Raw genomic sequence first — 27,713 nt, 5'->3', positions numbered from 1 at the left:
CCCAAGTTAAACTACCTTAAGCAAAAATGAAAAGTTATTATCTTCTGTTAGTGAAAGGCCAGGGTGAAGCTTCAGAAGTATTAGATGCAAGTGTTAAAACTGTCATGGAGACTGCTTTCCTCTCTCTCCATGTCCGTCCCTCTCTCTCCAACTCTGCTGTTCTTGGGCCGGGGTCACTCACAGGCAGCCTTCCCCCACTAGACTTAGGGTGTCCTTGTACCTTCTCATCCCTGAAGGCACCAGGAGAAATCCCAGGGGTGGCCCAGATTGACTCCACCTGGACCATGTGTTAACCCTTGAAGTGGGGGGGGGGATCAGCCCCTCACCCCCAAACACATTGACTGAGAATGAGGGAGTGACATGCAAAAACCATCTGTCCACTGTAGAGGGTGGTGCAGGAAGGAATGCAGTGAAGACATGAGGACTTCTCGCTGCAGGCGCTGGGCAGCCCTGAGAACAGCCACTGCATGACTCTGTATGCAGAAGGAGAACCACCTGGGAGGCCTGCCCAAGGCCAGAAGCTGTTGTGAATCATGTGTGGTAGGGGGATGGGAGGAGTGGGGTCGGGGGTTGCAGGCAGTAGCATCCAGCCAACTTGACAAAGAAATTTGGCTTGTGCTGGGTTATCGCATCTCCAGCCCACACTTAGGTTTCCCCATCTCACAACTGTCTCCTCTAAGTGTGCTCTTTTCATTTCAGCCAGCTGGAGTTTTTCTGCTTCATCTTCCTGTTTGTCTGTAACGCTCATCTTGCTTTCCCATCTTGTCTCTATGTGCATTTCTCTTTTCCTGGCCTTGCCTCAGGGTCGAGGAGGAGGAGGAAGAGGAGCAGCCAGTCACGGAGCCCAATTCAGAGGAAGAGAAAGATGATGATGCCCCCTGTCCGGGCACGGACAGGTACCGAGGGCTGCACACTCCCCGGCTCCCACCACAAGCCTGGAGTCTCCTTCCTAACGGATAGTTTGCAGCCGCCCTGCAGTAGCCTCCTCCCTTCCTCACTAGCTCCCACCGGCAAACGTTTACACGGAGCCACAGAGTGACTAGTTTTATAGAAATAACAGCACGTTTTCCCTAGAGAGCCGTATTTTTTACGCAGACGCTGCTTTGCCTAACCTTGCTTTATGGGAGACACACCCAGGAGCTTTTCTCCCCACTGTCCCCTCCCTCATTGAGTGCTTCGGCTCAGTCAGATTGACAGTAACTAACGGGATGTTCCTCTCTGCTCAGAAAACTTTAACCCTGTCTGCACTGTAGGAAGAATAATTCCACGTGTCCCCTTCTTGCTACTAATTTTACCAGTACAATGTTATCTATAATGTGTGGATGACTGCTGGAGGGATAATGCATTTTGATTTTTATCCAAATGGACAGGAACAGTTTTCACCCCATGTAGCATAGAAAAAATTCCCAGCATTTATTTGCATGCCTAGAATAACTACCATAGCTCTACAGCCCTTTGGGGGAGTTTTCTGTCCTCCACTCACCTCTCCAAGGTGCATCCTTTCTGTCTTCGGGCAGTGTGAACAGACACAGGCACCTTGCAGATACGTGTAAATTTTGTGGTATTTTCCCCAAATGATGTCTGTATGAAAAGTAAAAATTGATCATGGGTAAGTTCATTTTCTGATATTCAAAAATAATTCTAGAACTGAAGGGTTCCTTCACTTGATTGATTACGCTGCCAACTGATACTGTTGCTGTTAGTTTTTCCACAAATAAGCAAAGTCAAAAGGACCTTGGATGAATTAGGGTAAAATCTTTCTCTTACCAAGTTCAAAGTTAATGTGATTCTTTGCTGCTGTGGCCTCATTCTTGGGGCCACCGGTGCACGTAAAAGTTCTCAGACAGGCTCATTTGACGTGCTGAGATGCCCACCCCTCCCGGGGTCATGGAATCCTCTCTGAACTGATTGCTTCCGCCCTTTGGAAATGTCTGGGAAGAAGCCAGCTGGATGTAGAGAGAGGAAAGGAATGACCTAGTGACAGAGAGTGAGGTACATATTCCAGAATGAGATGGGGAGAAAGGTCGGCATTAACCAAGGGCCCCCACCCATGCCGAGTGCCATGCCTGGGGGTAGTGCCTTTAGTTAGGGATGCTCTGGGAAGGGAGGAGGTTCAATTGACAGTCCCACCTTAAGGTCAAAAATGAGTCACAGAAAATTTTGTGGACCCTCAATAAATACATCGGTGTGGCTCCACACGTGCTTAAATGTGCATGGTATGTCCCACCCACAAACTTTTCACCCTCAGGGACTCAAACAGTTCAGCAGTACCTACAGAGCAGATGGAGGAACCTGGCTGGAAAGAGCAGCCTCCAAAGGCGTCCCTACTGACTCGTGCTGTCTTTACATGGGATTGTTATTAGCGGTAGATGGTGGTTTATCCTGTCCTCTGCAGTGTCTGTGACTATATGACTGATTCTGGAGGGTGTCTTCATCAGAGATGATACAGTTAGACTTTTTGGTTTTAGGAAGCAAAGGTGTGCATATTAAACACCAGGGTTTGACCTTAAACAAACCCTGTGTTCATTAACATTGATCTGGATGTTATTTCTTCCCTGATGTCAACCTACTAGACTTAAAGGTGGGAAAGATTCTGCTTCCTTCTGTGGGCTTGGTGTCTTCCACTGCTTCCCCTTCCTGCTGGCTGCTTCCGTGTGTTTGCACTCCATGTGTGCCCACCACGTGTGCCCCCTGTGTGTGTGTACCACCTTTGCCAGGCCTGCCCTGGGCACTGCAGTGTGGTCTCATCCCATCCTCCCCTTGAGCCAGGGAAACCTGTATGTCCCTGCCCTTATATACAGACGGAGCTCTGGATTTGAGGTAGGAAACAAAACAGCTCACATCCCTTTCCCAAGTGGGCATGGCTGGGAGTCAAGTTCTCTGGGGAAAGGACTATGGTTTTGAAAACTGCAGAGTTTAATGTAGATTCTGCTGTTACAAAGGTAGGCTTCAAAATGTCTAAGTGGTCTAAATCCAGTCCCCTGAAGATGGAAAGTCTTCATAACTGTATCTGTGGCAGAATGAGGCATGCCTGCAGGAGTCTAGACATCTAGGGCTTAGTGGTAGAGGAGGCCCTGGGGAAAGTGTGAACCGGGCAAAATGTGTCTTCACTCTGCCCGCCCCTCATTTCCAGCTCTTTGCCTTTCTTGCTGGCATCTTTTCTCCTTCTCCACACTTGCTTTCCAGAAAGGATCTGAAAGCAGTGACTGTAAGTATGGGGCTTGTGGGATACCTCATCCTCAAGTTTGGGTGTTTCAGGAGGAGGGCAGATCCCCTGTTTGATCAAGACAAAGAAATGAAGTTCAAATTGTGGAAATTCCGGTGCCGACACAACCAGTGGGGAGAAACTTGGGGATTGAGGGGCAGGTGCAGAAGAGCCTTTGAGGTTCCACTAAATCCCCTCATCAAGGTCCTTGTATGGTCAGAGGCCAGATGGGTCTTACCCCCCAGATAGGCAAGCCCAGGGCGCCAGGATTATTGGGAAAACCAGGGCTTCTGGCTTTTATGCTGCAGGTCGAGAAACACAGCTGGACTCTTAAGTGAGCGTCCCTAACAGTAGTGAGCTTTGACGTGTCTTTTTCTCTTTCCTAACTTTTGCTCCCTCTCTCCCAAATCTCTTTTCCTCCCCTTCCTTCCCCCTCCTCCTCTCCTCCTCTCCTCCGTGCTGACCCAGGGTTGAGGCCAGCCCTGCCTCAGAGCAGGTCCCCGCCGGAAAGGATGCTGCTCGCGAGAGTCCAGCCCTCCCCGCGGCCTCCAGTGCCTCCTCCCCAGGAAAGCAGCTCCCGGCCGGCAGTGCGGCGGGGACCCCCTTGCGCAGAGGGTCCTCAGGGCCTGCCCTGCGGGCGCCCTCCACGCCCTCCCCGGCTTCTCAGCCCTTCCGCGCCGCACCCGGCCCCCCGCAGGCGTCACCAACCGTAGAAAAGCTGCCCTATGTGCTTCACAGCCCCTTCCACCTCTTCTCCTATGACTTTGAGGACTCGCCCTTGTCCACCAAGGAAAAGGAAGCCGAATCCCAGCAGGAAAGCAGGTAGATCCGGCCCACGTGATGGCCTGTGCGAGGCTAACCCGGGGACGGTGACGCAGCGCCTTAGCTGCATCCTCGGGCTTGTCTTTCGTTCGCTGCGTTTGCGGAGATTCCAGTCAGAGCAGAGGGCAGTTGTGGTGTGAGCTCCCTGGGCGCTCACTAATTACCAGTATGTAGGCAAAAGGCAGAAGAGAAAATTCCCGCTGCTTGAATTGAGGAGCTCTTGTGTTATAATGTAATTACTAAAGATGGATTTTTGAATTTAAGGTTTATAAAAATTTGCACAGTCTGTCAAAATCTACACATCTCAAGCCCATCTCTCTAGCACGGGCTCTCTTTTGATCTGCGGAAGGCAGCCAGGTGCTTTGTCAGCTTTCCAGGCAGCGTTTTGAGTGGGGTTTTCCTTCGTTTAACAGTTCCTCTGATTCTCTCCATCCGAGCACGTATTCTGCCTCCGAGCCTTACAACTTCCGGTCTTTCTCTTCCAATAGGTGGGTGTCTTTTCTTTATCTCCTCTCCCTTTTCTATAGCTTTCTGTTTTTATTCTAATGTATGTAAGTTTCTTTCAGACATTGCTCATAGCTTCTCATGAGATGGCAAACAATTGCAGTTTGAATCACTTCACAGGCATTAGTATAATTACATTATTTAAGTATGGACACCTCAATGATTCTTATGCAAACCGGAGATGAGGCAGAGGGAGGGAGGTGTGCAGATCAGAAGGGCACAGGGAATTTTCAGCAGGTGCTTGTCAGCTTGCCTGTGTGCCTGCCCTTCACCGATGCCTGGATCAGGACCTCTCTGCAGAGCGGGGAATGGGGAACAGAGGGTTTGCATATTTTAAACAATCAGTTGTCCAAAGTCAATAATAAAAGTCAGTATTGACTGATGGCCACTCCCATATTAAGAGTAACAATAATAATTGCTAACATTTATTGAGAGCCAAGCCCTGTATTTTAAAGTATCACTTAACCCTGAAGAGGTAGGTTCTATTTCTAGCCCTTATGTACAGTGAGGAAACTGAGGCACAGAGAGGTTGGGTAAGTGGGGAGTGGTGTCTACCAGAATGGCTTTGTATACCATCAGGAGTACGTGGCCTCCAGTTTGAACACCTCCAAACTACAAGTCCTCTACCAGTCTCTTTTAGGTCTAAAATTCTCAGTTATTGTGATCTTTCACACAGTTTTCATGAAATGCATCCAACATAGCTCTCATGTTCCCCAAGAACAGTATCCGTGTACAAGTTAGGAGCTGCACATTTGACCGGAAGAAAAAATATCTTGGCAACCTCATCTTCCCCAGCAGGGTGGTGTTAGCCCAGGGTGGGGATGGTCTCACAGCTTCTGACGGGGCTTTCCTGGGACCCAGGTCCCTCCCACTTGGTCCCCAGGCTTCAGTACCACTGACAGTCCTGGGGGATGAGAGCAATAGAAACATGGAAATGGACAAAACGAATATACACATAAATTGAGAAAAGCATCTGCATGTTTGTGAATGAAGATTGGCTTGGATTTCACTGAGAAAAGTTTACAATTTTTTAAATTATTTGACAGGAATTTGAATATTGTATAAATATCGTTCATACCAATTAATTTTCTGATGTTCACTCACTGTGGTTTTCAGAGGTCTGTATGGCCACAGATTTGACTCAGCTCAGTGGTTGACTGAAATTGAATGGGTTATAATAGAGACCAACCAGTTAGTCATTAAAAAGAATTTTTTAAAAATACAAACACTAACACACCATTGTAAAGCAATTATACTCCAGTAAAGATGTTAAACAAACAAACAAACAAACAAAACCAAAAAACGCCTTGTAGTGAATTGTATGATCCAGTGAGTTTGGCTGAAATTCAGAAGCAATATTAGACCACGAGGTCGTTCAATTAATTGCTCAACCAGTAGAAAAACCAAAAGAGGGAGAACGACACTATGCTTGTTTTATTTCCATAACATCATCGAAACATAATTTTAGTAAAGTAATCCTGTTAAAACATTCTCTGGGATGCCCACTTTTGGTTGAGAAGGGGATGGTTTTAGATGTTTGCATGGAATAACAAGCTTAGTGTCCAGGCAGCTGGGTGATGCAGGGCTGACGCTGGAGCCCAGGGCCTGTCTCTGAGGACTTGGAGGTCCTGGGCAGCGTCCTTCCCTCCCAAGTGGGGCCCACTGCCTCCTGCTTCTCTCGCTCTCTTCCCTGCTGAGCTTGTGCTCCCCTCTCTGCTGCTTCCTTTCTTTTGTATATTCTCATCCTTTGCTTTTCTGTCTTCTCTGTGGCCTGTGGTTTTGGGGGCCCTCTGTTTTAATTTTTTTATTTAGGTATAATTGACATAATGTTATATTGGCTTCAGGTGTACAGCGTAGTGATTCAATATTTGTATAATTGGGGACCCTCTCAAAAAAATCAAACCAATACTCACTTGGAGAAGCAGTAAACAACCTGTTGGACAGGTAGGTAGAGTGTTGGGACTTTAAGAGATGAGAAGATGAGTGTCCAGAAACCAAGTCCCATGAAGGTGGTATGTTAACAGGGGAGGATGGTGGGGGAGTATTGTGAGTTCCCATCTGCCTGCCAGAGTGCTTGGTACTTAGCAGAGGCTGACACATGATACCAAATAAGCAAATTAGAAGAGCAACAGCCAACACACCAGGCTTAGCAACACAGGATAGATTTGGGATAATGTAAGTATTTTATTTCCCATTATAATAATGTAATTTATTAAGGAAAACTGAAATTTCACCTCCGTATTCCAGTTTTAAAAATAGATGGCCTGGGCATCGCTGGTGGCGCAGTGGTTGAGAGTCCGCCTGCCGATGCAGGGGCACGGGTTCGTGCCCCGGTCTGGGAAGATCCCACATTTCGTGGAGCGGCTGGGCCTGTGAGCCATGGCTGCTGAGCCTGCGCATCCGGAGCCTGTGCTCCGCAATGGGAGAGGCCACAACAGTGAGAGGCCCGCGTACCGCAAAAAAAAAAAGATGGCCTGTTTTTTTACATTTTTCTACACGTGGTTTTTAACCTCTAAGAATATTTTTTACAATTGTGATCAAACTCAATGTGTAATATTACATCTTGATGTTACATGCAGTATGTGTGTGTGTATATTTATACACACACACATTCTCACGTACACGTACATTATAAACATTTGCCATGTTATCACTTATAAATTGGCAATCATTTTAATGGTTGTGTAATCTTCCATTGACGAATGTTACATCATACTTTCTTAGCCATTCTCACATTGTTACCTGGTTGGGTAGTTTCTGGTTTTTTGCCATGATCTCAATGAGGCTCCAGTGAGTATCTTCCTGTGTGATATTTTAGTATATAAATAACCATAAAGTTATGTTAACGCCTCAAAAGTAGACCTACTTGGTCAAGGGGTATCCACATTTTGAGGTCAAATTGCTTCCTAGAATTAGCAATTCTAGGTTAGTTGGTGGGAGTTTATATTGGATTCACTGCATGGGGGAAGGTCTTTGTGCACTTATATCATAGTGACCCTTGGGGTCCCACACACTCCAGTACTGTGTCCTCACCAGTTTAGAAGAAGGAGTCGGCCCTACCCTGTAGCTGAGGAGGTTGTGAGGCAAAGCTCTGATCATGATAGCTAAATACAAATAGATAGCTAAAGAACAGCTATTCTGAAAAACAAAGAAAACTCTAGAATTTTACAAATCCTGAAACTTGTTAGAGATGACTGGGAAATGATAAAAGCTCATTTAAACCTAGTGGCTATAGTTTTGGTTCTAGGGAAATATTGGATGAAAACATTGAATACGTGCACCTCTAAGCAGCAGGCCAGCCTAGAAGGTCTGGGGACAGTTTCTCCTTGATCCTTGGGCATGTGATGAGATTATAGCATTTAATGGATGAAATTGATTCAGAAACACCTAAAGGAGAATTTTTAATCCGATGTTTCTTTAGCTAATCATCTGGTATTTTCTGCAGGCCTTTGATGCAATTAATGCTAATTGCGCCACCACGAGAGGCAAGAAAATCTTCAGATTCAATTGAAAGTAATTTGGATTCTTGATTTATGTTAGCAACTAGTTTTAATGTACACTTAAAAAGAAAGGAAATATGAGGGTTTTATTTAAACCCTTTGTCATAAACCCTGCTGCCTAACAGTCTTCGACTTTGGGAAATTTTTCTGATGAGAAATAAAACAAAGAAGTTACTAGTTTCTTCAAGTTAGGGTAATCACTAACAGTGCTAGCATTTCCAGACCTGTTTTTCTTGCAAAAATTAGCATAGTTTGCCACGTGTTATTCATTTATTGACTGGTACTCATTTTTCTGTCCCTTCCTGCCCCACAACTTAAACCTCTGCACTCTCCAGATACAGCAACTTTGGCAACAACTCTCATCACTCCTCGAGGCCTTCGTCTGGATCCAATGTGCCCATCACCCTCACGTCACCTCTTTCACCTCAACAGGAGCCCGGGCTGGAAAGGTGGGTTTTAGAAGAAGCATGGTGATGACTTCCCTATCCTCAAGTGAAGGGAATCAGTTTGATTAAGAGGGCCCAAAGGAAAAGTGTAAATGAAAAGAATAATCTGAAATATTTCCCTTTACAGAATATAGCCCAAAGGTAAGAATCTTTTCTGTCTCTTTCGCACTGTGTACTAAGTAACTATTTTATTAAAGGTGATATTTTATCGGTAATACTGTCTCATCTCCCTACATACTATAGATAGGTGTACCAGTTTGTTCTAAAATATTTAAATGTGAATGTTTCTATTCATCTCTTAAAAACTGTTCTAGATTTTGTGTAAACCATGCAATTTGTCTTATACACATCAGTTTTCATCTCTGAATGATTCATTTTATGTAAATCAGGAGGTAATGGGCCTGTTAAGGTGTTGTGTTATTAATCCAGGACCTACCAGAAGAGAAACAAATTGTATGGGTCCATGGAAGGAATGTAACTTGGCAAGAGTATTAATTAGACCACCAGAAATGAACTGATTATTACTCCTAGAAGTGAATGATTGCACAGGATGTGTTTACAAGGGAAAGGGAAGACCTGTAATCTTAGAACAATTAAAAACAGGTACCCTTATATGGCAAGAGTGCTGAGTTAGAGAACACAGGCTAGGGTTCCAGCTCACTCAGTGGGAAGTTATTTAATCCCTGAGGGTAGATGCCCCTTATGCCAACCCTTACCTTAGAGGCTGGTTTTGATGAGCAGATGAAAAAGTACACATGAAAGCCTTGTGTGAACCCCACCGTGTGGGTCCAGCGGGAAGCGACAATGTATGATGATGAGATATAACTTCCAGCAGCTCGTGATTGATCAGATATTGAGACATGAGCAATTCACAGAAGTCATTTGCCTCAAATCCCGAATTTAAAACAAATTCTATCTGTATTCCAAATTCCAATCGTCTCCTGTGCATTCTGAAGTGTGTTTTGCTGAGCGCTGCTGGTGGTTGGGGGTTTGGTTGGGATACAGAGCCCCAGGAGGAAGGGCTGTCCAATGGGGTTTACCTGGCCACACATCACCTGTAACTTCTAAGATGGTGCATAAACCCCATGGTGTCAAAATCCCAGGCTCCACAGTCCAGTGTGGTGCTGGGCTGGCCATATTTAGGCTCAGTTTGGTCTTGGTAATAAGGTAACAAGTTGATTACCCTGAAGACACTCTCTGCCCTTTACCCTAGGGCACCTCTTCTGGGGATCAGCTGAGGTTGCCTGTGCTCCCAGAGAGGTCACCAGTAAAGAGAACCCTTGTCCTATTAGATGTGAGATTTGGGGCTGAAGTGAGGCATATGAGAGTCGGACTGATATCACATCACATACCTCGCACGTGCTTGCTGCCAGCTCCTTGGGAGCAGGGAACCAGGCTCCATTCATTGCTGTGTCCCCCATGGTACCTGGGACTGGGCTGTGGCAGAGTTGAAGTATCCAGGTGAATTATCCACTCATTGGTTGGAAAACAGTTTGGAGGTCCCTGAAGTTGAGAAGTTACAAGGATAGAAGGTCTGCAGGTTTCCCAAGCCCTGGCCTTTGGGGGACATTGTTCCCAGGTCCTAACGGAAGTCCCAGCCTCAGCCTACTGGAAACCCAGGTCCAATCTGGGCTGTTCCAGGAGTGCAGGCCCCTGAAGGACTGCTGTCTGTGTCTCTTTCCCTGCTGGGGGCTGGCGGAGTGTCCCCCGGGGTTGCTGGGGGATTAAATGAGGAAGGAAGGGGCTGGTTTGCAGAGAGGATAGAGTGCCCTGGGGGGAGGCTGATCTTCATCCTAAGGCCCTGGGGCTTTAGAGTTTTGAAACAGCTGGTGATGCTCTCTAATTTGTCAACAGTGCAGAAGGAGCCAGTGGGGCGAGGCTGCAGAGACAGGGACCGCCAGAAGCTGCCTCTGAGTCTGAGAGAGGTGACCATGACCAAGAAGGGCAGAGGCCTTGGGGCTTGAGAGGATCAGCGGGTTGGCTGCTGCCGGGAGGGTGGGAGCAGGGGAAGCAAAGTGAGGGTTCAGGCTTGCGGGAGCCTGTGGGTGTTAGAAACGAGGAACTGAGGTAGAAGATACTGGAAGAGAAGCAAATCGAGGATGGAGATGTTCATCTTGGGGCATGCAAGACCTGAGGGGTCTGTCTGACACCCAGGGAGATGCACCAGGAGCTGGGGAGGTGAGAACTCAGTGGTCCTCGGCTTGAAGAAGGCACTGGGTTAAGATTCCTTAGAGGGAGCCTGCATGCTGAGACCCAGTCACTGGGGACAGCAGGGGCCCGTCCTGTTCTCTCTTACTGTGCACTTCCACCATAGGAAATTCATTACATCCACTGTATCCACTAGCAAGGAAAGCTTCAAAGAGTTCCCTACTTCCTTTCCATTTGCATGATTTTTTCAACTATCACCATCTGCGACTTTGAAAAACCATGTGATGGATCATTTGAAACATCAGATGTGCCATTTCATTAAGGCCAGGAAGCCACCAGGCCGGGCTGCATCATCACTTCTTACTCTCACCTTGCTAGCTTATGTTTTGTGACTATTAAAGAAAAGAAAAATCAAAGGGGCCCCAACTCCAAATCATATTTGTATACTACCACCCAAGCATATTATGTCAGTTGTATTTATGATAATGTATATTTTCATAGTTTATTTTTTTCTTTTTCCTATTTAATAACAGGATTCTTTGGATGTCATCCATAATCCATTTTTACATTTACAAATATTTTCTGCCTTATTAAGATACATGATTGTTTTTACCGAGGTATATACTTCAGTAGAGTTTGTAAGATTTATCATTGAGGTGTTTTATAATACCCATAATTATTGAAACTGAAAAGAAAACTCTTAGGAAAGACATTGAGCTATTATGAACACTTGCAAATTTGCAACGAGAACCCACATGTTCTGTCAGAACACTCCTGACTAATAAACAGCATGACAGGGCCCCATGCAGTACCGGGCAGTTCTAGAAATCCTTTCCCTTGATTTGGAAGCAAGTCTTACTTCTCTGAAGTCCTAGGAAAATCAGGCCAACTAAAACACTCCTTCAGGCAAGTCAGCCCGATTTGGGACTACAGCTGGGCATCACTGTGAGTTTGGAGTTTTCCATCTTTTTCCCAAGCATATGAGTGTGTTGGATGTTAGTAAAACTCGGAATGATAAATCAACCTAGAAAGGAAGAACTGAAGAAACAATATATAAATTAAATCAAGGCAGGGGTATTAAAACGAATCCATCTCCACATCTCCTAGTACAGCTTCACTTATAGGGCTCTTCTCGAAACAGAGAGTGTAGCATTGATTTTCGTGAAATTGCAACTTGAGTTGTGCCCAAACAAAACAAAATAAGAAAACCGGAACTATTTGCAAAAGCCCTCAGGGATACAAGATGCAACTGTCTAATGAAAGCAGACTTTTAAAATGCTTCAGTTTTGAAAATGTGATTTTTGAGTGGAAATGTTCTAAATATTTTCTTTTTAAAAGAAAACAAAATTACAAGACTATTTGAACCATTCACGTTCAAACATTCAAATGAAACAAACGAGCAAACAATAATCACAGCACAGTCACTGCGGCTCTGGTCAGAGCTCATCCTCTCTCCATCCCTGCGGCGCCATCCCCATCTGGTGGCCTTTTCAGAAGTGGCAGCTGGAGGCTTGTCTGGTGATGTGACAGCAGTTACGGAGGGAGTTTGGGGGAATGGTAAATCTAGTGCGGGGCGGGGCGGGGGAGGGTGTTGAAGGTGCTTTGACGCGGGTCAGTCTTTGTGCTGGGGCTAGGAAGTAAGTGCTCTGGGAATGAGGCCCCCCTGGAGTGGGGGGGATGAGCAGGTGAAGATGCTGAGAGCTCAGTGGGTACACCTTGGAGATTTTAGGAGGCCAGGGAGGACTTCCCTGTAGACCTGGCAGTATGTGCCGTAAGCATTGACTCTGCTCTCTTTCCCCCTTACAATAGCGCTGTTGTCTACTGTAAATGGCAATCACCTGCCTGTTTTACAGACTAATGTCAGGAGTCCTTAGAAGTTTGGGAATTGTCTGCCTTGTATAGTCGTCCCAGCAGAGTTTTTCTGACTTCCTGGAAGACTATAAGCCCAGATATTAGTGGTGACACTTCCTTTGGGAATAAATGGATAATAAGGGATGAATAAAGGTTGCAACTTTCATTCTGTTGTATTACTGTTTATATGGGCTTAGCATGTACTGTATACACGGTATAACATTTGAAAGGTGTGAAGGGGTGCACAGTGCAAGTGAAGCTTCCTCCTACCCAGAAGCAACCACTTGTAGCAATTTCTTATGTGTACTTCCAGAGGTGTTTTACGTTAATATCAGCATATATGTGTTTAATATAGCTTTACACAAATAGTAACACACTACACAAACTACTCTGCATCTGGCTTTTTCACTTAAAAACATATCTAGGTTCTTTTTCCACAGCAATCCTTGTAGCTTTTGCATTCTTTTTAATACTTTGTTCTCTGGGCGCTTCTTCACATACCTAGTCCTGTAGTGATGGGCCCTAATCTTTTGCTATTACAAACGATACTGCAGTGTAATCTTTATCCATGTGTCTTTTTGTCCATGTGTCATTTTGCACATGTGTGATTATCTCTAGGATAAAAGCCCAGAAATAGATTCAGTAAGTCAAGTTTTTGTATTTCTAAAATTTTGATCGATTTTTGCCAAGTTGCTCTTCGTGAAGATTGTACCAGTTTTGGTTCTCAACCACAGGTGTGTGAGAGAGCTTTTTTTCCCCACACCTCTGCCAAAGAGGTGGTGTTCAACTAGTCAACCATTTTCCCCCAGTAGTGAAGAGTTGTGTGTCATTAACATTTAAATTTGCATTTCTTACTATGAATGTGATTGAGCATGATTTCATATGTCCGGGTACCTTTCCTTTTCTGTGAATTTTTGGTTCACGATCACTGTTCTTTTCCTTATTGAGGTATACAGGTTCTTTATAAACTGCAATAGGTGAACCAATTATTTTCCTCAGTCGTTGATCTTTTTACAACGTTTATGGTGTTTTTACCACGCAGAACGGTTTAAATTTTGGAATCAAGTTTATTAATCTTTTCTATCTTCTGGGTTTAGTGTTCCTTATGAGGACAGCCTTTTCTCCCATGGTTTCCTCTATTATTTCTATAGCTACAGTTCTCACATGGAAATATTTTCTCTATCTGGAAGTTATTTTGGCATATGGTATGAGGCAGAGATCCAAGTTACATTTTTTCACTTGTTTGAGTACCATTTAGTGAACAATCCATCACTTCCCTATCGATTTGTCATATACCAACAGGAATATGGGCTCGTTCATGTGTCTGTGCAAGCTGTTCCCATAGGAGCATTTCCCATCTCCTCTGGTGCCCACCTTCTCGGATGGATCAACTGTTTGAGGCCGTCAGGAGCCCCCCTTCCTCCCAGTTTTTGGAATATGACTGTATCATGTGCTACCTTGAAATAGTCCGTTATTTTTGTCATATGCTGTTGTGGGGTTTTGTATGGTGGTTGACTGTGCTGCGATAAAGAGAATGGGAACATCTGGGGAAGCTGGGACCAAGCAGCTAGGACGAGGAGAGTGGGAGCCTGCTGTACTGAGCTCAAGGCCCCCTCACTTCCTGTGACCCCCTAGGACACCCGTCCCTACCACTGATACCTTAACTCCTCCCTCTGAATGAAAGTCTCCGTTTCCATGCATTTCCTGCCTATCTTCGGTTACTTTCACTCTTGTAGTTCTTAGCTGCTTGCAGGCCCAATGACCATTGCCCCGAGTATAATTTGCTGCTACCTGTGTCTCCCTCATCCTGATTTTCTCCTCCATGTGGACTGCTCTGTATGGGTGTCTGGGTGCTTGTGTCTTTCTGTTCTAGTCTGCTTTGACTTTTATTATTTCTGGCCTTTGCTAGTATCTACGTATGCCTTGAGGTTCTACTTGTCTGGTTTTCAAATCACTGCTTTTTCCAAATATATGATCCATGTATTTTTCTGGATCCCAAGCACTTGCTGGCTGTGTTCCATCTCTTGGTCTACACAGTACTTTTTCAAACATTGTGTCAGTAGAGTTGAGAGCTCCATTGTCCAATGGGCTCTAGTTAAATTTTTATTTTTAATTTATTTTTTTGAATTTTATTTAATTTATTTTTTTATACAGCAGGTTCTTATTAGATTGGGATTGACATATATACACTAATATGTATAAAATGGATAACTAATTTATTTTTAATTTAAATTGCTCAAAGTAGATTTTAAAAAATATCAGAGACAATCCTGATTAGCATGTAAAGTGGGATAAAAGGCATTGCCTTTCTTTGTGATCACAGTTAATGGCATAGATCCCACAATGGCCAACAGAAGGAAAAAGATACCAACAGGGACAGATTCCCTACGGTTCAAACCAAGAGGCTGTGTAGCTGTGTGCTCCTGGTGCTCTGCACCAAGTAAATTTCCTACTCGCCTGCTGCTAGTTCCTGACAGCAATCTTGTTACAAGCAATGAGTTCCTGGAAGGCCCAACGTGGTCCTGATTAATCCATTGTGTTACATCCAGAGTGCACAAGAGGAGACGTGCTGGTCCACTGACGGAATGAGTTTACAGTAGGGTCTGGCTCCCTGATGGCAGCTTCATACAGTGACTGTGGGCATTAGGGGACCTGGGCTCTGCGGTAGCCCACGTGGGTTTTAGATCCGACTTCTTCTCACCGTTCCTACTACCGTAGACTTAGTCCGAGATCTGTGTCATGCCTGGACTATGTAGTGCAGTGATGTATGTCTCCCATCCTTTCTGAAATATGGATCTGACATTTCCTGCTTAGAAACCTTGCCTCCCACTGCCTATCTGTGAACCTAACCTGATTAACCTCATCGCTAGGATCTCTCGCGTTTGGGTCTTGCATGCACCTTGCAGCTTCATCAGCCATCAGCGTCCCCATCCTCACTGTACTGCAACTGCACACAAGTGCTACCAGGCTCTCCTGAGGCCCCTTCCTTCATATTTGCTCTGTCCTCTGACCAGCCTCCTCCTCTCTTCATTCAGTCAATTCCTTCTCATCCTCCAGGATCCAAGTAGGTGACATCTGTCTCTAAAACTCCTCTGACTTCCTCAGGCAGAATGAATTGTGACATTCTTATGGGCTCATATACCTCAATTTAAGCTCTCAGCCCTTTGAATCATTATGTGTTTATCCTTCTGTTTCTAAAATAAGGGTCACAAACGTACAGTGGTCTGAGGGTAGTGAACCTGGGTTCCACAAAGCCATGGGATAAAGATGGTTCACATTTCTGGACTGGCCATTTTTTTTAAAGATTCAGGAATCCTTAAGACAAGCAGGACTGGAGAATCCACATACATGTGAATTGTAAAGATAAAAGTGTTTGCTTTTGCAGGGAAGCACTTTCTGCTCGTCCTATGTTCCTTTTTGTCAGCCTTTTGGCTGCTTCGCTATTGGGCGTCTCCTCTCTACATCTCTCCAGCATGAGATTCCCTATTCCTCACTGCCCTGCCCCCTACCTCTTTGTCAAATAACCAGGCGAACAAATGTATAAGCAGTTTTAATCTCTTCTAATCCTGTTTCCTTCCTTTGGAAAGTGGGGTTAGAATAGATTTTTTAATTTTTAATTTTATTTTTCTGGCTGCACTGTGCAGCTTGCAAGATCTTAGTTTCCCGATCAGGGATCAAACCTGGGCCCTTGGCAGTGAAAGCTCCAGGCCCTAACCACTGGACTGCCAGGAAATTCCCAGGAATAGATTTTTTTAAATTAGACAGTTCTCTCACCCTTGTTTACTTAAAGGGTATCTATAGCAACCTTAAGAGGTATATACTGTAATTTTGTTTGGAAGTGAGAACATTGTGTGTGTGTAAGAGAGGTAGGTGAGCTCTGTAACAAGGAAGTGCAAATATCATTCATCAAAATAGTGCAGATAGAACAGCTACACAACAGACCTGGAGACACTTACAGTTGTTTGCGCTATAAACTGAGCCCTAGCCCTGCGCCATCATCCCTGCTTGGCCACCTCTCCCAGTGGGACAGCCCCCGACGGCCAGGTTTCCAGTTGTCGTTGGCTACAGTGGTTTTGCACTGGCATTGTAAGAAGATCACAGAGAGAAAATGGGTAGGAAGGATGGGGAAGATTTCTCCTTCAGAAAATGTTTCTGGGTCCCTGGTCCCATTTCCTTGCTCCTTCCCACAAAGCCAGGCCACGAGTGAGTAAGCTTTACTATTATAGTGGAAGAGACTGGGTTTCTGGGTTGATTTTGGAAAGTGTGTGTGTAAACACACATATATAGATAGAAATATAGATAGATATCTAGATAGATAGAGATAGAAACACACACCCCTTCCTACCCTTTTTCACTCTCTAGTCTTTGTACAATGCTAGTGCAAAACCATGGTAGCCAGTGACAACTGGAAACCTGACTGTTAGGTGCTGTGAACGTGCGTGTGCACATGCACACATGCACACACACATGCACGCACACATGCACGCACACATTACATACTCATCCATTTCGTTCAGTGAGTGTTTATCAGGTGCTCACAGTGTGCCATGAGTGCTGGCCTGGGAATCCAACATTGATTGAATCAGACCCTGTCCCTGACTTCATTGAGCTTACACTCTAGTGGCAGAAACAGAAGGTAAGCAAAGCATCAGCAAACAGTATTGTGAAGAAAATGAACCGTCATAGAAGAACTGGAGAAAGAGAGGCCGTCAGTGTGGGGAGCCTAGCACCGGTCCTCCATCCTCATGATTGGCACCTCCAGTAAGAGGTCTGGGAAACTGAGTCACCAATATAAGGCAAATTGCACTTTGTCCCTAGGTTTGCCTGGTGGGAGGGCGAGGGTGGGGAAGGGAGGTAAAGAGGGAGATAAGAAAATAGAGTGATTCCACATCTTTCTTCAAGTCATGATCCTGAAGATCTGGAAGAGTTGGGAGATTGTGTTTGGAAGACACTTGGTGTTCAGAGGAGAGGCGGGCATGCAGGGGAGGGGTAAGTTGGCCTGGAGTGGAGAGGAAGGGGGACGACTGGAAAGATGGGCTTCAGTTCGAGCCAGCAAGGCCCAGAAACTGCAGGACATAGGAGGGGCTGGTGGCAATCAGTGCTTTTGGAAGCTGTCAGGAGAATGGGTTAATTATAAAGCCTAATCGAGGTGGACCTGTGACAGGAGAGGCCTGACCTCCTTCTGGCTGGAGGACTCACTTGGTCTTGGACAGTAGTGTGGGAAGTAAGAGGGAACTGGCAAGAACTGCTGTATGCTTGGGCTCAGGGCCTGCAGAAGGGGCAGGTGGACAGGCTGAAGCATGATGCCAGCCAGGCATGGAGGAGGGCTTCATGCTTCAGGCATGAGCCAGCACAGTCCATGAGATAGCCCATGGGACCAGTCTCTACTGCAGCTCTGGGAGCCCTGCTGTTTCCTCCTGTGGCCGGGAAGCTCAGACCTGCACCAAAATGGTGTGTGACAGGCTGGAGAAGGAGAGCAGAAGGAACCTTTAAATCCACATCCCCATCTTTGATGACAGCTGTCTCCAGGATTGTAGCAGTGACGATGAAGGAAAGTTGCCTGTTTCTTGAGGCTGCCTCTGGGGCTTGCTCATTTCATCCTGAAAGCTGGGATGTGACCCTGAAGGTGTGAAAAAGGTTCTGCCATTTTCTTGTTTCAAGGCAAGCAAAGTGCCTTTTATAACCGGGCACAACCCAGAGTTACCTCTTGTCCTGTGATCATTAGATTGGGTCACCCCAGTTTCATAGCCAGGTTGTAAAGACAGCCATTCTGCATCATTGAATTACCATTTTATTATTATTATTGACCTCTGAGTCTTCATATTAAATTACCTACTTGTGAATTAAGTGATACTTTCAAATATCAATTTGTGAACTTAGTTTGGGTTTTGTTAATATTTAACCAGAGATTATAATTTTTTAAAATAAGGAATGTTGAAGATTTGCTTCTTTCACAAATAAGATTTTACTTAACTCAAACTTACCAAAAGAGCATTTATTTTTAAACAGCTTTTGCAGTATACTTGACATACAAAAGACTGCACGTAAGTTTTTTTGTTTGTTTGTTTGTTTGTTTTGCGGTACGCGGGCCTCTCACAGCTGTGGCCTCTCCCGTTGCGGAGCACAGGCTCCGGACGCGCAGGCTCAGCGGCCATGGCTCACGGGCCCAGCCGCTCCGTGGCATGTGGGATCTTCCCGGACCGGGGCACGAACCCGCGTCCCCTGCATTGGCAGGCGGACTCTCAACCACTGCACCACCAGGGAAGCCCTGCACATAAGTTGACATATGTTTTGCCAGTGAAACTATTACCACAATTGAGATAATGCACAAGTTCATTACTCTTAAGCATTTTTTTCATGCCCTTTTGTGATTATGGCTGCCCCTCCCTATCCCCAAGCAACCATGGGTCTGCCTTCTGTCATTATCGATTGGTTTGCATTTATAAGAATTTCATGTGGGCTTCCCTGGTGGCGCAGTGGTTGGGAGTCCGCCTGCCGATGCGGGGGACGCGTGTTCGTGCCCCGGTCCGGGAAGATCCCACATGCCACGGAGCGGCTGGGCCCGTGAGCCATGGCCGCTGAGCCTGCGCGTCCGGAGCCTGTGCTCCACAACGGGAGAGGCCACAGCACTGAGAGGCCCGCGTACCGCAAAAAAAAAAAAAAAAAAAAAAAGAATTTCATGTAAATGTAATCGTGCAGTAAGTACTCTTAGAGAGGGGTTGACTTCTTTCAGTTAGTGTAATTGTTTTGCGACTCCTCTATTTTGTTGCATGTTTCAATAGTAAATGCCTTTCTATTACTGAGTAGTACTCAGTTGTATGAATATACTACAATTTATCTGTTTACCTGTTGATGGACATTTGGGTTGCTTCCAGTTTTGGCTATGAATAGTTGTGTACAAGTCTTTGTATGGAAATTTGATTTCATTTCTTTTGGATAACTACCTAGAAATGAAATGGCTCAGTCATATGGTAGGTGCATGTTTAGCTTTGTAAGTAATTGTTAAGCTACCTTCCAAAATGGTTGCATACCAGAATAATGTAGGCCTCATAAAATGAGATGAAATATCTTTCCTTCCTCTTCAACTTTCTAGAAGAGTTTGCATAGCATTAGTGTTATTTATTCCTTAAATATTTCTTAGAATTCACCAGGGAAGCTTTCTGGGAGTAGAGTTTTCTTCATAGGAAAGTTTTAAACTACAAATTCAATATCTTTAATAGATGTTTATCTGCTATCAATCCACATCAGGTCATGTATTTCTTCTTGAGTGACTGTTAGGAGTTTTTGTCTTTCAAGGAATTTTTCCATTTCATCTAAGTTGTCAAATTTATTGGCATAAAATTGTTCAAAATATTCCCTTATTATTCTTTTAGTATCTCTTTCAATCCTAAAGTTCACAATTTTTGTCTTCTCTCTATTTTCCTGATCAGTCTGGCTAGAGGTTTATCAATTTTATTGATTTTAAAGAATCAGTTTTTGGTTTCACTTAATTGTCTAATATTTTTGTTTTATGTTTCATTGATTTCTACTCTCTATATATCCTTTTTTTCTACTTACTTTGGGTTAAATTTGCTCTTATTTTTCTAAGTTGGAAGATGATGCCATTGATTTGAGACTTATTGCCTTTTCTAATATAGGCATTTAGTGTTGTAAATTTTCCTCTATGTATTGCTTTAGCTGCATCCCACATATTTTTAACATGTTGTGTTCTTATTTTCACTTAGTTCAAAATGCTTTTTAAGATTCCACATATGAATGAAATTATGTGATATTTGTCTTCCTCTGTCTGACTTATTTCACAAGGTCCTTCTGTGTTATCACCAATGTCAAGATTTTATTCTTTTTTATGCCTGAATAATATTCCATTGTGTATATATACCACATCTTCTTTCTTTTTTTTTTTTTTTTTTCCACATCTTCTTTATCCATTCATCCACCAGTGGACATTTAGGTTTCCACATCTTGACTATTGTAAATAATGATGCAATGAATATAGGGATTCATATATCTTTTCAAATTAGTGTTTTTGTTTCCTTTGGACACATACCCAGCAGTGGAATTTTTGGGTCATATGGTAGTTCTGTTTTTAATTTTTTGAGGAACCTCCATACTGTTTACCATAATGGCTGCACCAATTTATATTCCTACCAACAGTGAACAAGGGTTCCCTTTTCTCCACATCCTTGCCAACACTTGTTATTTCTTGTCCTTTTGATAATAGCCATTCTGACAGGTGTGAGCTGATATCCCACTGATAATTAGTGACATTGAACATCTTTTCATGTGCCTCTTGGCCATCTTTATGCCTTCTTTGGAAAAATGTCTATTCAGATCATCTGAACTGTACTCTTTTTTATACCTTTCATGTCTTAACATGTTCATAGTTTCTTTAACTTCTTGAATCTATGGACTATAGTCATAATAACTTTTAATGTTCTGGTCACCTAGTTCTATCATCTATGTCGTTTCTGGATTGTTTTCAATTGATAGATTTTATTTCTTCTTTATGGGTTGTATTTTCTTCCTTGTTTGCCTGCCTGGTCATTTCTTAATGGATGCCACACCTTGTAAATTATCTTTTTTTTTGGATTCCTATAAATATTCTTGAGCTTTGTTCTACGATGTGATTCATTCAGAAAGTTTGATCCTTGGACTTCCCTGGTGGTCCAGTGGTTAAGAATCCATGCTTCCAATGCAGGGGGTGAGGGTTCGATCCCTGGTTGGGGAACTAGGATCCCACATGCCATACAATGTGGCCAAAATAAAATAAAATAAAATAAAAGTTTGATCCTTGCAGGCCTCATGTTTTTAGCTTTAGGCAGGACCAGAGCTATGTTTATAAAGTCCAATAGTTTACTTCTTACAACTTTAACTGATGCCTCCTGACCCTTTGGCTTCTGCTTCTCCCAGCTACATAATCTCTCCCTGCTTTCCAGTTTAAAGTCCTGGATGCACGACTATGATTAGCTCGTCCTTCTACACCAGAAGCCTCACACACCGCTAGACAGCTTGCCTCTGGATGAGCTACCTTTGGGGCAGGAACCCACTCTGTATTCACTTAGCTGTTGCCAGGGGCACAGGGTCCTATGCAAAAATCATTATCTCAGCAGGTCTTCATCATGTATCTTCCCTTAGAGAATGGGCTGGGGATGTAGACACATGCAGACTAACATATACAGATTACTCTGACTTAATACATCCTCATTATTCAGTATCTAATTGATTCATTGGGTGACTAGTCATGCAGCTCTTCTAAGTGCCAGGATGCAGAGATGAATGAGAAAATAGGATCTGACCCAGAAACTTAGACTGCAAGAGGAAATATAATAACATATATGGAAACGATGAAGGCCAAATTTAGGGTAGTGGTCATTTTTAGGAAAGAAATGAAAAAAAGTAAATATTTAAGCTGAGACATGTACTGTGGCAAGTACTACAGGGATGGTACTTTACTAAGTACCCGTGGTGTGGGGACAGAAGGAATATAGGTCAATATGGGGGCTCTGGCCTGATAGGCCTGTTTAAAAGCTCAGCTCTGCTACATCCTAAATTTAACTTTGCTGTGCCTCAATTTCCTCATCTATAAAGGAGATAATAATAGAACTTAGTACAAGAAGTGGTAGGGATTAAAAGAGCCATTTTGTGTAAAATAATTGGCACAGTGTATTGTCTCCATAAATGTTAACTATTATTATCAACCATATTTCAGTGCAATCGAGTTCCTGTTCCAGACGTCCCAGCAAGGGAGGCTTGAGCCAGATGGGATTTCTGGGGCAGTTCCTGGAGACTTTTACGGCCAAGATTAAATACTGCAGTTCCTCTCACTCAGAGTATATCATCCACTCCCTTGCAAAATCTCTCTGGCCTCTGGCCACCCGCATTCTTATGTGGCTTCATTTGGTTGCAGCTGCCTTGGGTGTAACTTAGATGACTTCAACTTTCCAGGTGCATTCCGGGTGGCACGCAGTCCTGATGATGGACCCAGCTTGTAGCCATGATGGGAAGGTTCAGATCAAACCCACATCCCACTCTGGCCCCTGAGGCTGGGAACCTCAGGCTGGAACTCCCCTGCATCTGTAGAGTTTAGACTCCCAACATAAAGTGATGTGTGTTCAGTGTCTACTGTGGCCCAGATGCTGTCCTAAGCAAACTCATGGGCACACTCTCATGTAAACCAGTAGTACTTCATGAGTTGGGAGTATTGTTATCGCCATTTTACAAGCAGGTAAAGTGAGGCTCAGAGAGGTAAAAATGACTGGCCATACTCAGGTTTTCTCAATCCAAAGCCTTGTGCTTATTCCTTTACACCCTAGCTTGTCCCCAGCCTGGCCAAGATTAAACAATGCAGCAACTTCCAATCACTACAGGCATTTTCCTGAAAGATTGAATATGAAAGATAAAAATCTGCTAAAGATGCCTTTATAAAGAGAAAAATTCACCATACTACCTTGAATTTTGGTGTTTGGGTATTTTCTTTTAATTTTTTCTAGCAATGATTTGGGATATTCCCTTTGTATGGTTTGAATGCATTCCAGCATTGGTATTATAGGTAAGCTTATTTCCAGAAATAGGATTTATAAGGCCAGGGTTTATACTCTTACATGTTTGGCTTATCTAGGTAGAGGGAGATCGAGGGGAATTTAAGTTATTAATATTATATGTATAACTCTTTGTTCCCAGTATGACCAAAGTAGATTGTATGTTTGTGAGGCCCTTTAATTGCCCTTTCCTGCTATAGGAATCTGTGTTAGGGCACCCAAAAGAATGGATCTTGAATTGTAGAAGGCATTTGCTGCATTTTAGGAAAAGAGGAACCAGTCTTCATTGCTTTGCATTAGCAGCTCACATCTCAGTTCTGAAAGGAAAGAGCCTCCACGTGTTGTCAACACTGCCTGCCTGTGTGTTCACTGGTATACACTGGCCTCAGAGCCAACACGAGGTCTGCCTTTGCAGCGTCTCAGTGGACAGGGGATCATCTGCATTCCCTTTCCTTAGAGGCACCCAGGAAGGAATGACAGCATCCACTAGATAAGATTGAACACTTTTTACCTTCTCGAGTTCTAATACTGTTCTGATTTTAAACAAGCTGCAATATTCTCATTTGAAACAAGGAAATGATGTTAATGAATGATATAGAGAAGCTTCACTGTGACCTCATTAGCATAGCCACTAATGACCCATTATTAAGTTACCATGCATGAAGTTTTCTTGAAACAAGCTGATATAATTAGAAGAACAAATTTAAAGTCAGAAGCATAAGGGGAAATGGCAAGGTCCTTATTTGGCTCCTCACCCAAGAGCTTCTCTCTCCTCACTCTGAAAAGAGAACTCAAGAGATGAAGCTGCTGATCCTTACGAAGACCACCACACAGGGCAGGCTGGGAGCTGAGCTAGAATCAGATTCGCCTAAAATAATTGTCCTATGTAGGGTACCTTATTTTTTGTTTTGTTTTTAAATTTTGTAATTGGACATAACTTTTAATGTTCAGCTAGCTTGGGGCTTCAAAGATACTTTATATTAACTGTGAGCTATTTGTCTACCCAAGGACTTTTGATTATTAAAGAGAAGTGGAATGAATTTTAAAAATGTATTCCAGGCTTACAGAAAATTGTAGATAATTACAGAAATTATAGAGCAATAAAGAACATTATATATAAAATTGAAGACTTCATCTCTTTTCTTCTTCTCTGGAGATGACCACTACCCTGAATTTGGTGTTTACCATTTCCATATATGTTTTTATATTTTTCTAAATATCATGTATCCCTAAATAGTGTGTGGTTTTGCTCTGCATGTATTTAAACTTCATAAAAATGATAGCATGCTGTTCATGTTCTTCAAACTACTTGTCACTATCAATATATTGTGCTTTTGAGAATCATCCAAGTTAGTCCGTATCACTGTATTTCATTCATTTGCTCAAGTATAGAGTATTCCATTTGTAGATATTTATGCTGTTTCTAATTATTAGCTATTAACAGTACAAAACGGCGTAATATTTTGTATTCTTGTACATGTCTGTCATCCTTATACATGCAAAGGTTACTCTAGTATAAACCTGGAAGTGGAATTGCTGGGTTGCAGGATATGCACATCTTCAAATGTATTAAGTTTCTCCAAAATGATTTTATCAACTTAGACTCCCAGAAGCAATATATAGGAGTTCTTGTTGTCTCGTTCTGTGCTTAGTGTCATCAGGCACTAATTTTTGTCGATCTTCAACCTGAGAGGTGTGAAGCAATATCTCACTATGGGTTTAGCTTACATTTCCTTTCCCTGATTTCTGGTGAAGATGAGTAGCATTCATATATTTATTGGCGATTTAATTTTCTTCTTCAGTGAAGTGCCCATTATCTTTTGCTCATTTTTCCATTGCCCATTTTTCCCCTGGGTAGTTTGTCTTTTTCATACTGATTTAGAGGGGTTCTCTTTGTATTGAGTTTGCTAATACTTTGTGGTTTGTATGTGTTATAGTTAGCTTCTCCCAGGCTGTGGCTTTTCTTTATCCTTAGTCTTTCAATGTATACAAATTTTAAATTTTAACATACGCATATGTATTAAATTTTCCCTTTTTGATTTCCCTTTTGGGTTTCTTGTCTAAAAAAATTCTTATCCTAATATCTAGAAGTTGTAAAGTTTTGCTTATTACGTTTTCACTTAAACTTCCTAGAATTTATTTTTGTGTCTGGTATGAGGAAGGGCTAACTGTATTTTGTCTTATGTAGCTAATAGTTGTCTCAGCACCATTTGTTAAATAGTTCATTTCCTTCCTGCTGATAAGTAATGACACATCTATCATGAATCAAGATTCCGTATGTGTATGAGCCTGTGTCATTCCATGTTTCTGTTCTTGCACCAAGACCACATTCACATTTAATCATTGTGGTTTTAGAATGGGCTTGATATACAGTGGGGCCAGTGATCCACTTTGTTCTTATTCAAAATTGTCTTGGTTATTCCTGGATCTCAGTTCCTCCATAAAAATTTTGGAGCCACCTTGTAACGTTCCATGGAAAATCCTTTTGGAATGTTGAATAAAATTGATTTGGAATTGTATTAGAATTGTATAAGTTGAAAAAGAATTGGCATTGGCATCTTGACTGTATTGAATCTTTCTATATGTGAATGTGATATAATTATCATTCATTTGGGTCTTTTAATAAAGTTTTATAAATGTCTTTCATATAATTAAGTAATTCATAGTTACCTTGTGGTTAACTTGGTAAATTGTTGCTGATATATGAAAATACAATTGCTATTTGTACGTTTTATATTGAGAACCTTGCTAGACTCTTATTAATTCTAATAACTTGTAGGGTTTTTTTTGATTCTCTAAAAAGCTGATATTATCTGTAAATAATGACATATTTCTTTCCCTTCCTTATGCTTTTATTTGTTTTACTTAGTGTACTGGCTAAGAATAACTTCAAATACAGGCAATTCTGGGGGTATCCTTGTATCACTTCTAATGTTAAACTGCTCTTAATGTTTCAGCATTAAGAATGACGCTTACCATAGTTAAAATTTTTTTTTTTTTTTACTGAATACCCATTGTCAGGTTTAGAAAGCTCTCTTCTATTCCTAAGAGTAATGAATTTATTACATTCTTGCTTTTCAAATTGTTGAGTTGCTCACTCATTACGCTTTAGAAGCATCCTAAAAGTTTTGATATATAGTCTTTTCATTATGATACTCTTTGAATGTTTTCTAATTTTCTTCTTTGACCTGAGTTAACTAGAAAGGTTTTAAATTTTTCCAATTATATGGATTTTTCAGATGTATCTTCTTCTTATTTATTTTTAACTCAACTGCATTGTGATTAGGAAGGTAGCCCACATGAAAACCAATTCTTGGTATTCATTCACGCTTGAACTTTGTCACAGGATTGACCATCAGTTTTTGAATAGTTCCTGTGTATTTGAGAAGATTGCATTTTCTTTAATTTGGGGCACCAGGTTATATATGGTCATCTGCTAGGTTAAACCTATTAATCAAGTTAAACAAGTCTGTTACATTCATAACAATTTCTCTCAATCACTGTGTGAGTGGCATAAGAAACCCCTCCACTCTGATCGTGGATTAGATTTGGCTGTATATAACAGAAAAATAAATAGGTAACAGTATCTTAAATAAGATAGAAATTACACAAGCTAGTCTGGACTTTGTTTATATGAAAGATAAATAAAATTCTATCTATGCCTACAGGTCCAAGGTGCTATAGTAGCTGCCTAGTGAGCCCAGAATATAGGTGTTACTGAACTTAGGTCTGGCTGCTCTCTGCTCAAAAGTCAATACTCAAGATTCAAGTGCTTTAGCAAAGGAAACCATAAATAAGATGAAAAGACAACCCTCAGAATGGGAGAAAATATTTGCAAATGAAGCAACTGACAAGGGATTAATTTCCAAAATATACAAACAGCTCATGCAGCTCAATATCAAAAAACAAACAACCCAATCAAAAAAATGGGTGGAAGACCTAAATAGACATTTCTCCAAAGAAGAGATACAGATGGCCAACAAACACATGAAAAGATGCTCAACATCACTAATCATTAGAGAAATGCAGATCACAACTACAATGAGGTATCACCTCACACCAGTCAGAATGGCCATCATCAAAAAATCTAGAAACAATAAATGCTGGAGAGGGTGTGGAGAAAAGGGAACCCTCTTCCACTGTTGGTGGGAATGTAAATTGATACAGCCACTATGGAGAACAGTATGGAGGTTCCTTAAAAACCTAAAAGTAGAACTACCATGTGACCCAACAATCCCACTCCTGGGCATATACCTGGAGAAAACCATAATTCAAAAAGATACATGTACCCCAATGTTCATTGCAGCACTATTTACAATAGCCAGGACATGGAAACAACCTAAATGTCCATCAATAGAAGAGTGGATAAAGAAGATGTGGTACATATATACAATGCAATAGTACTCAGCCATAAAAAGGAACGAAATTGTGCAATTTGCAGAAATGTGGATGGACCTAGAGCCTGACATATAGAGTGAAGTAAGTCAGAAAGAGAAAAATAAATATCGTACAATACCGCTTATATGTAGAATCTAGAAAAATGATACAGATGAACTTACTTGCAAAGCAGAAACAGAGACACAAATGTAGAGAACAGATGTCCCCCCCGGGTGGGGGGAGGGGGAAGGGGGAAGGGGGATGAATCGGGAGATTGGGATTGATATATGTACATTACTATGTATAAAATAGGTAATTAATG

The 27,713-nt window shown here is 42.6% G+C and overlaps 1 protein-coding gene across 1 annotated transcript in view; it reads left to right on the top strand.

Annotated features, from left to right (window-relative positions):
- Window positions 1-27,713, top strand: part of FHOD3 (formin homology 2 domain containing 3) — a gene marked incomplete at its 5' end in the record, with an annotated part of 177,867 nt that overhangs the window by 29,658 nt on the left and 120,496 nt on the right. The window contains 4 exons of the mRNA XM_079943029.1: window positions 804-896; window positions 3,674-4,027; window positions 8,367-8,480; window positions 10,332-10,402. Coding sequence (XP_079799155.1) covers window positions 804-896; window positions 3,674-4,027; window positions 8,367-8,480; window positions 10,332-10,402 — 632 coding nt within the window. The remainder of the gene's footprint in view (window positions 1-803; window positions 897-3,673; window positions 4,028-8,366; window positions 8,481-10,331; window positions 10,403-27,713) is intronic.

Source organism: Stenella coeruleoalba (genome assembly GCF_951394435.1).
Source record: "Stenella coeruleoalba genome assembly, chromosome: 14".
Lineage (NCBI taxonomy): Eukaryota > Metazoa > Chordata > Mammalia > Artiodactyla > Delphinidae > Stenella > Stenella coeruleoalba.
Note: the sequence above shows the minus strand (reverse complement) of the source record. Positions and strands in the feature narration are given on the sequence as shown.